This window comes from Parasteatoda tepidariorum, chromosome 8 (genome assembly GCF_043381705.1).
Source record: "Parasteatoda tepidariorum isolate YZ-2023 chromosome 8, CAS_Ptep_4.0, whole genome shotgun sequence".
Classification (NCBI taxonomy): Eukaryota; Metazoa; Arthropoda; class Arachnida; order Araneae; family Theridiidae; genus Parasteatoda; species Parasteatoda tepidariorum.
In genome coordinates this window covers 76,741,221-76,752,230 of record NC_092211.1, presented here as the reverse complement: position 1 = coordinate 76,752,230, position 11,010 = coordinate 76,741,221, and the positions used below count along the sequence as shown (strand labels likewise).

General features: G+C 32.5%; 1 protein-coding gene across 1 annotated transcript; it reads left to right on the top strand.

The window, feature by feature from the left end:
* The first annotated feature begins 248 nt into the window (after window positions 1-248).
* On the top strand, window positions 249-2,186 carry LOC122268604 (piggyBac transposable element-derived protein 1-like). Its single transcript, XM_043038604.1, has one exon. The coding sequence runs from the start codon at window positions 249-251 to the stop codon at window positions 2,184-2,186; it is 1,938 nt and encodes a 645-aa protein (XP_042894538.1).
* The last annotated feature ends 8,824 nt before the right edge of the window (window positions 2,187-11,010 follow it).

Below are 11,010 nucleotides of genomic sequence, written 5' to 3'. Positions count from 1 at the left end.
AGTCGAAAGAAAGATAGAGGGTGACCTTCAGTCACACCTGTTCGAAAGTAATCTGCGCATGCGCGAATCTTTGGAATGTTCGTTTGTCTCCTTCGGAAGGCGTGCATCATATTTAGACTATTGAATTTGAACTCGGAGGTTGTAATATGTTATTTCTAACTAAGTGAGCAAATTTACTGGAAAGTTTTCTTTCTTTTTTTTATCTACATATTGTTTATTATTTATCGTTTCTCTTTCTGTAATTCAAAATGTCCCGGAGAACTGTTGGAAAAAATTTGCTTACTCAAGAAGAAATTTTGCAGATGATGCAAACTATTTCGTCAGATGATTCTGGTTCTGAAGCTAATAATTCTGATAATGAGAAGAATGAATGTAATTTTGATGATGAAAAAGACTCTTTGTATACAATTGATGTTGAAAACTGTGGCGATAAAAGTGATTGTCAATCAAGTTCTAATAGTGATTCTGAACCAGATGAAGAATTATTGCCTGCTCAAAGTCGGAAAAAAGTTCAAGGGAAAAATAAATGCAGTTCTTTCAAACCAAGATTAAGTAAAAAGAGAGATAATTTGAATGATTCTATATTATCTAATAATAACTCTGAGGAAGAAATAACGAAAAATGGAACTGTTTGGAAATATCTTCAGCAAAATATTCCCGGAAGACTGCCCACACAGAATGTTTTGAAGGAAAAAAGTGGACCCACATCGTTTGCGAAAAGAAATATCAACATTAATTCTGCAAGCAGCACATGGCGTCTGCTTATAAATGAAAAGATGTTGAAGCATATACAGAAGTGCACAGATGCAGAAAGTGCGAGGTGCAAAAATATCAACTGGAAAGTTTCTTTAGAAGAACTAGATGCCTTTATTTCTTTGCTTTATGTTCGAGGTGCTTTACTTGCAGAAGGACTTTCAATTGATGCTTTGTGGTCAAAGAAATGGGGACATAATTATTTTCCTGAAACTATGCCAAGAAATAGATTCAAGGAAATTCTTAGATACCTAAGATTTGATTTGAAATCAATGAGATCGCAACGGCTAGTGACTGATAAATTTGCTCTCGTTTCCGAAATTTGGGAGCAATTCATTGAAAATTGCCTATCTTGNATTCTTAGATACCTAAGATTTGATTTGAAATCAATGAGATCGCAGCGGCTAGTGGCTGATAAATTTGCTCTCGTTTCCGAAATTTGGGAGCAATTCATTGAAAATTGCCTATCTTGTTATAAACCTGGAGAAAATATCTGCATTGATGAACAACTGTTTCCAACTAAAGTTAGATGCAAATTTCTTCAATACATGCCAAATAAACCAGATAAATTTGGTATTAAATTTTGGTTAGCTACAGATGTGTCATCAAAATATATTTCGAATGCGTTTCCTTATCTTGGAAAAGATGAGACACGTCCTGAAGCAATGACTGTTGGAGAGCATGCAGTATACAGACTGATGGAGCCATTTTATAATAGTGGGAGAAATGTTACAACGGACAATTTCTTTACCTCCCTGAATTTAGCTCAAAACTTGAAACAGAAAAGCATTAGTTTGGTAGGTACAATCAATAGAGCAAAAAAAGAAATTCCCGAAAGCTTCAAGAAAACAAAGGATGAACTTTTTTCCAGCAAAATAGTGCACAGTAATGGCATAACATTAACCTCATATCAGTGCAAAAAAAGAAAAAATGTCCTTCTTCTGAGCTCCCTCCATCCAAATTTGAATGCATCAAATACAGAGAAAAAGACTCCGGAAGTCATAACATATTACAACTCTACGAAATATGGTGTTGATGTGGTAGATCAGATGGCAAGAAAATATTCTGTGAAATCCTGTTCAAGACGTTGGCCAGTTCATGTATTCTTCAACATCCTTGACTTAGCAGCCATAAATGCGTGGGTTTTATATAAGGAACTGATCGATATCAACATAAGTCGCAGAGACTTTATTTTGAAATTATCAGATGAGTTAAGAAAAAAACATCTTGACATGCGCAAAATAATTCCTAAGAAGGACATTTCAACTGATCCCAAAACGCATGGTATAAAAAGGAAACAATGTCAAGTAGCAGAGAATTGTAAAGGTAATAAAACAGTCAATATGTGTGAAAACTGCAAGAAATATATCTGTGGACCATGTACCGCAAAAGTGAAAAAAATTAGTGTATGTATTTCTTGTGAAAAAGACTGAGCTATCGCTTTTGTGAGTAAATTATTATGTATTCTAATTATTACCCCAATTACTATTAACATATCACAATTAAATAATGATTGTAACATAATAAATATTAAATAGATATTAGCCCGAACACCTCTTATTGTGTTTAAAAAGAGTTAAAATGCATTAAATCTTACTTTAGTACAATTATTTTTTATCATTTAACCACTGACTCAATATGTTTTTTTTTTCAATAAATGAATAAAATTAAATATTTTAGACTATGATTCATATGAGAACATGAAAATAACAATATCTAACCTAATATACCTTAACATTCAATTTTTATCAATGTTTTTAAGGACCGGTCAATTTGACCGCTTATGGCCGTTCTGGGTATACCGAATATTCGGCCGTCCGAGTGTTATCCAATTAATAGATAATGCAATGTGTATTTTTTAGGGCAACCCTTAAGGCAATTTTGTGGCCTTACTTTGGTTATTCTTTGATTGAAGCAATAGAAATCAGTCTTTTATCCTTACTTTTATCAATTGGAAGTTATTGTATGTGAATTATTTAAAAGCAATAGTTCGTTTTATTACTTACTGAAATATGTATGTTAAAAAGATGCTTCCAGTTTCATTTCAATTACAATTATTTTAATGTTTTTTTATAAATTGTTGCCTCTTCCATAATTTTATTAATCAAAAAATTTGCTATAAATAGTTTCTCAAAAGGTGGCCAAAATGCGTAAAGCTGGTTTGTTCAGCTTTTATTAAAATGCTATGACGAAAAATCGAACAAAAGGATGGAGGTATTTGGAAATCTTTTGATAGTAAAACTTAATCGATGTTTTATTTTTTGTTTTTTTGTAACAATGTAACAAAACGTAGAGTAACAAATACATGATTTTTTAATGAAATGTAACAAGCATATAATTCGCAATGATAAATGTTGTAATATTTCGAAAAATAATGTCTAAGATATTATTATAGTAGTAACTTAGTGGATTATCTTTAGTTTTTAAAAGCAAACTATACGTTTAAATTTCTTCTACCGAACTAAACAATCTTAACAGATAACTGAATTGCAATTAAACTATCTTAATGAATCAAATGATTCATTAAGATAGTTTAATCAAATGATTTCAAGATGCAACATCATATATCACGTGATTGGGATCCGAACATGATCTCTCAAATGTATGATGAAAATGTTTCCTTAACTCGAAACCTCATCAAAGTAATTTGAAGATTAATTAAAGACATTAAATTGAAGACGAGACGATCGAAAAAAAAGTGACGAAGCAGGCAAATCAGACTGTATGGTTCTTATTTTAGTTTATAACCGTCGTTGAGCAGCCGACCCAATTCTAGGTTTACGACAACTAATGTCCATCTCCGTAACCTTGTAATTTTGAACACAATCCAGAAGACAAGGAAACCCCTAGAATGTAGGAGAAATTTTGTGTAGTGGGAAAAAGCTTGACTTCGAGGAGGACTTTTTGATGAAACTAACCAGCATTTGCGTTTCATGGAGAGAAAAACCCCGAGAACCTCCCACGGTTAACCTGACGTCAAAGGGACTCTAACCCATGATACGTCTGCCACTGAGGATATTTCACGTCAGCAATCGATGCAAGCCGGATGCGGAATTCGTATCGAATAACCATTGCTGGGAATCAAACCCAATTCACCTCATTTGAAGGCGAATGTTCTATCCCCTGAACCATCGCGCTCACCCTGTATGTTTTTCTTATAAATTTTTTTGCTTTTTATTTTATCCATCGTTGAACAGCCGTTTGAACGTACTTTTTGGGTTTATGAATACTAATATTCAATTCCATAGCCCTGCAATTTTGAACCAATCCAGAAAACTAGGAAACTCCTGGACCAGTAACCTCAGAGAAATTGATTTGTCATGGGAACATGGAGGACTTAACGACTCGACAGATTTAAAGTGTATCAGTCACCATTTACAACACGGGGAGTCTTCGGCCGGCGGAGATTGAACCCACATACTCTTGGACATATGCCCAGTGCCCTACCTACCAGGCTATCCCGGCCTTAGTCTGTATGGTTATCAAAAATTTGGTTTCATACCAAGGAGATATTGGGATCGAATCCTGGTTCTAACAAGGGTTTAATTTATCTCTCTGTTCTACATGCCCTTCTAGTGTTGTTTAGGCGACATTAATCCACTTATATGGTGCCCACGGTAAGGTGATTATTAGGAAAGCTAAACCCATCAGGCACTATGAGTTTTTTTTATTTAAAAAAAATAGAATAACGAAACATTTTTTTAAAATTTTGATGAAATTTATGCTCATAGCATATACCAGAAAACATAAAGTTTTATGAAATTTGAGTATTCATTTTATTTTACAATGGTCACAATATCAGCAACGTGAATCCTTTTCCTCGAGTTATATGTTGTATGATTTCATCTAACGACTGCTGGTTCAAACTATACTTTTAAAACTAACAGTTGTCATTTATAAATAAATCAATCTGTAATCTGTAAAGAAAGCAAAATATTCCATGCAATGAGAACAAATAAAAAAATAGTATTGTTGTTGAAGTTATGGTTTGTGTTTAAACAGTTTCAACACAGTATTATTTAAAAATGCTTCGAGATAGAGATTAGATAAGCTTTCCAGATATGATGGAGGTAGTTATCAAAATGCAGTTCAAAATTATATCTTCTGGTAATGGCTAAAAATGTTAAAGTGAATAATTTATAGATATAACTAAACTTGGTAATATGCAATAAATATATATTTTTCCTTTTCATTAATAAAAATATACACTGCTTGAAAAATTCATAAAATTAAAAAATATATATATAAAGATAAAAACACTTTAAAAATGTAAGAAGAAAAACTACCAAAAATATACCTAAAATAGTAGAATAATTTTAAAGGAAAAAGAAAAAAAATCAATAGTTTATAAATCGATATTAATCATCAACACTACGCAATCATGCACAAAGCTAAAAATCATATACCTTCAATTATTTACTAAGCAAAAATAATTTCAATGCAGGGACCACTATTAGGATGCCAGGGGCATTTTGGATTCATAATCTGTCCCCACAGCTGTTTCCTTCACTCTCTGCGTTTTCTCCCCTGCTTTCTATGCTTGTTCTTCAGCTGGATCTTTATTTTTCTTCATTTTCTTTCTATGCTTGCTTTTTACCTTGCTATTGAAAAACAAATCCACTATGTTTTATCCTTATTTGTTACCCCTCCTTGTGAATAGACGTTAATCCACTATTAAAATCATATTTTTAAAGTTTAATTCATAAAAAATGAACCATACCCAGTATTCTTCGACAGCGGAAATGAAGCGATATTGATGTTGGTAGTGACAGTCATATAATAATCAAAATATATCGAAATCAAACAATTTGTCCAAAGGATATGCGTCCTAGTAAATAGTTTATTATTTTTTTTAATTTTAATTGACTTAGTTTTTATATTATTTAGGTTTACAGAAAAATTTTTTAAAAGCATACCTCTAAACAAACTCTAGACTCGATTTCAAATAGTTTCTAAGCTTTTAATTTGGTAACGTCAAATGCTATTCACTGGAACTTTTCTAGAGAGCTTATTTATTACAATAAGACAGAAAAAGTATTAAAGTGCGTGCCGTAGACTCCCAGTAAACTCATTTCTGATTATATAGAGCTGTAAGGTAGTAAATCACTGTTCTTATAAACTGAAAATGCAACAGAATCGCGTATAACTGATAAATCAGAATTCTTTAATTAACGGTAATCCAATTCCAAACTCTATGTTCCCCTCCCAAATAAACTTAATCATTCGTTTCTCCGGAAGAAAAAAAAAACAATTTTTAAAAATAAGAATGCTGCACTAATTAACTGTTGTCCACGTTGCGCAGGGTCCTATCATAAATGGTTCAGGAGGTAGACAAACACAGTGCTTTAGCTAATCAAAAATTGGCCAGAATTTTGATGGACGTTAATTTCCTTTTGGAGAAAATATTCCCAAAAAAATCTGCTCTTAGTATTCGCTCCATTTATAAACGACTTAAAATATGCGATATTACTAACCATTTCCCAATATATGGAAGGCAGAGAATAGGTAGCCTTCAATCCTGCCTCAGATTAAAAATGACCCCTTTATGACACGCAAAGTCCTACTGAGTATCGCCCTCTCATTTTCTTGGGGATTGAAGTTAAGGAAAAATACTTACCATTCATGACGAACACTCTCTCATTCAAAAACCACCACTGTGAAAGTTTTCTGTCATAAATTGAGGAATTATTCTGCCCGAAAATCTTCAATTCAACCAATTCTCATTAAAAATGGCAATAAATAGGTTTCCCGCATTTTTTTCTAAACGGAAGCCTCTAGGTCAGCGGTTATCAAATGGTGTTTCGCGGAACACTAGGGTTCCGTGACTGGTGGGACGAGTTAGTCCTTTTTACAACCAGTGATGAGTTTTGAAACCACGAATTATACTTAGATCCCACCAATAATTAATAATTTTTTCAATCTCTCTGTTGCCTATTTTGGAATTATTTCAAGTAAAATGCCAACAAAATAGATATTGAAAGAATATGAAAACGAAAATATAGTATTTCTAATAGGAATATATTGAATAAATTAGGAAATGAATTGACAGGACGTTGGACTCGTGTTCGTGACAACATGAGTTCGAATCCCGTTGGCCGAAAAATCCACATGTATTAAATGGTGGCTGGTGCACGTTAAATCAGTTGGGGTCACCATGTCCTCCAAGTTTAAATAGCAAATAAATACTTCTGAAGATACTGAATTGAAGATAGATCATTCACCGGTTTAGGTCAAAATTACGATCTGTGGGTAAATGAATGGAGTGTGATTGGGTCTTCCTCGGAAAACGGCTGTGCCGTGAATGCTGCTGAATTCGTATTCTTGGTCATAGATGGCGCCACGGAAGGAAACGGTCCCTCTGTCTTAAAAATTAGCTTGATTCCTAAGCAGGCTTGCTGTTATTGGCAAGTTTCATAAGTACCCCAACAACAATTTGGCCCCAATTAGGTTCAAAATTGGCTCACTTTGGGTCCTATAAGAACATGCACCAATCGACTAATATTGGGAAGTCTAAATTTTTTAATATTGGTCCTAGAATGACATACATAGGGCCAATATGGGGTCCATATATATCTGAATAACGAATATTAAATATCGGGAGTATCTGACAATTCTATATTGGGCCGATATTGGTTGTAAAGTGGCTGTAGAATATCGGGTTAATCGGAAAATTCTTTATATCGGCAATATCGGATAACAGCGGCTCTTCTAACCCTTACTGAGCCAAGATTCGTGAAGGTTGGTCCAATGAAAGCCCAATTTATTTTTCAATTTATTTGTAATAACAACAACAAATTATGAAAAGAACAAGCATTTATAAAATATTGCCTTAGTACTTCCTATCGTCTTTCTATCGTTTCCTATCGTCCTAATTTCTTTTATGTTTCCTTAACTACTATTTTCAACATTTGTAACAGTTCTTTGAAGTTTTAATTTCGAAGTAAACCATAATTCGGCTTATTTTATTTATTTTCATATGTATATGCACCAAAAACAAATTTATAACTAGACAAGATATAGCACAAGATCTACGAATTTAATTGTTGGACATGAACCAAACTTAAGATAATTAATGATAAAACAATGAAAAATCTTCACTTCAACGATTAAATATTTTAAAAATAATTTTCTGTAGCTTACAACGCTTACAATTACCATAATGAGCTTTATTTATACTGTCCTATTACCGTACTATTATTTAGAGTTTCTTGGCCGAACAAAAATCTGGAATCTCTGTTCTAGGCGGCAAGGTGAAGATGCCAGATTAACTCCTCGATCACTTTGGCTGTGGTCTTCACACGTAATAAAAATGAGCTTCTACTTTTCCGTATAACGTAGACGAAATCTTCCTCTTTTCTCACGTCACCAATTACACACAAAACTGTCTGCATATTCTAAACTCTTTTTTCCAGTCTCCTATGCTTGAGGATAGCTTTATACTTAGCATACTCTTTAATACTTTTATATCCCAAATTGTTTGTATGATATATAAAATTAAACAGATAAGAAACAAAGAGTTTTCCACAATTGGCAGAAATGTGGAGGCTCTTAAATCGCGTAAGAACGCTTGGTAGAAACTTAACATTGTTTTCACCAGGCCACTTGAAGACTACCGATTACTAAAAATCGCCAGATACCCATTTATTGCAGAGATAACTGGTGGTCCGAGTCAGATTTTCCAGTAGGATAATGCCTCAGTTTAGGTTGAAGTTTGGTAGTTTTTGCATAACAGGCTACTTGTCATGAACGACCTGTTCTTCAATCCCCCCCCCAAAAAAAACGTGGGGGCTATTTCTAGTAGGGCAGTATATAAACAAAAAAATGCAGTTTTAGTCAGTGGTAGAACTGAAGATTAACATTATTAAAACCAGTCTTGACATTGATGCTAGTGTCCTCCAGATATTGGTAAATGGTAGGCAACATCGCATTTTTCAAGTCATACATAAATGTGGCTGGTATTTTGGCTATAATCAGAAGAGGCTTTATTTTGATGAAGCACTTTATAAATTTTTTTTATTACTTTATTACTTTTTTAATGGTTTGATTTTCTTCTGTGCAGGTAAAACAGGGAGTAAGTTATTCCTTGTAAATATGTGGTTGAATATTGGCATACTTGGTTTGAATAGATTTTCTCGTAACCAATTACGACACAAAATCAAGGTGGCCTCATTTAAGTAGGACATGTTGTAGATATGATTTAGAAATCTTTTAAGTAACACTTTTAAGTAAAATATTCTACAAGTGGCCAGGAAACAATTGAAACTCGCATTATCAACAGACACTTTCTTTAAAAATTGTTTAAAACTTGTAGAATGATGTAAAGCATATTCGTGGATTATTATTTCCAGTTTGATCGTTAAAGTAACCATGAGTCAACAACAAAAAATAAAATGAATTAATATCAGTTAAATTATCGCAAATAATACTATAACAACGAGCGAACGTTTTTCAGAACATGTATCATATTAAGACAATAATACCATTGAAATTTTAACTATGATAATATGTTGCAGTCTATTTTTAACATTGTCAAAGTATTAAGCTTTTTATAAACATTTTTCGTGTCTTTTCTAGATCGTGTTTGAATTTTCCATGCCTATCGAAGTATTCACTTTTTATTTCCCTTATCTTCAATTTTCTTTGTTGGATGTCGAATATTTTTCGTGCTGAAGTTGTTTTTATCATAACTCTTCCACACGAGATCAAAAAACTGCTACGAGTAATAGCTACTAGAGACTTCACAGAAATAAAATTTTACTCCTGTCGCATAAATATTTCAGCCTGTCTTACTCTTGTTACCGAGCAAACGGAACTTGTTTCTTTTTTCTATCAACATATTCTTTCCCAGTCGCCAGTGCTTGTTTAGAAAAATCGTGTTTTGAATTTTCGTGCTAAGAATTTTACTCCTGTCTCTAGAATTTAATACTGTTTCTTTGACATTCTATAAAATAATCAGCAATAGTGAGTTTAAATACAAACATCTAGAATTAACCTTATTTTTAAAATAAAAATACAAGTTTCTTGCAAAAATGTCTCTCACAAATTTTACAACATTTTGCGGAAATTGTCAGAAACTAAAGTGCAGGATCAGGAATTTCGCAAAATTGATATTAAAATCTTTAAAAGTAACATATTTTTCAGTGTACATAAATATAATATTCCTTTTTGTAAATAATACCTTCTTATAATTAATATTTATTTGAAATAACTTTTCCTTTGTAAAATAGTAACCCAAAGTAGCAACTAAAATGTAATGAAAAAACTTATCAACATCTTATTTATTGATATTATTATTTTAAATTTCTGCTGATTATAGAAGCTTGAAAAAATATAGAGCTTATTAGCAATTATCGATAGAACCTATTAGTAAAACTGCTGTAAAAAAAGAAAAAAAGTAAGCCTAAATGAAGTTATGTGTGAAGTTAGAAGAATGGGTTTTAAAAAGAGGAAAAGCACAAGAAAAGAAGTTACTAAGAAGAAAAGAATAAACGGGTATAAAGTTAGAAGAATGTGTTAGAAGAAGAAGAAGTACAAGAAGGTATAAAAAAGTGAATAAATGCAAGAAGTAGGAGGAATATGTCATAAAGAGAAGTACAAGAAAGAAATGAGAGAATACATACGCGTGAAGTTAGAAGAATGAGCTATAAGAGACTTCCAAAAAGAAATTGATAATCTCATTTGTAGCTACGATTAATGATTAGTTTCATTTATTGCTTCGAACCGTTTAGTTGTGCTTTAAAAATTTTGCTAAAAGTGAGTTGTTTTGCTACATTTTCACAGCTATAAAATTTTTTTTATTCCTGTGGATATATTATACATTTAAAAACAAAATATGTAATTTTTATGCGTCTCTTTGATGAAACTAGATAAATTGATATTGTTAGTTTGGAAAGCATAATCCAATGAACAAAAAAGGAAGAAACTTTATTGTATGTGTTTAAATTAAAACTAGGAGGCTTCGCCCCCTGCTCGCTGACGCTCGCCAACCCCGGGAGCTGCTTTTGCAGTTCATTTCGGATTGCTTCACAATCCGATGCTCGCTTTGCTCGCTCATTGGATACGTTCTTAACGTCTAGCTTTTGTATACTTTTTTGAACACTGAAGTTCCGAAAACTTTTCACTGTAGAAAATTCTAAACCTGTGCATTTCAATATTAATTTGAAATTGCAAACAGTTCACATATTTTTCTTAATCACACTATTCTAAATTTCAGTTGTTGAGAAAAGTAACTGTTGTAAGTTTTGTTTTAAAGTCTTT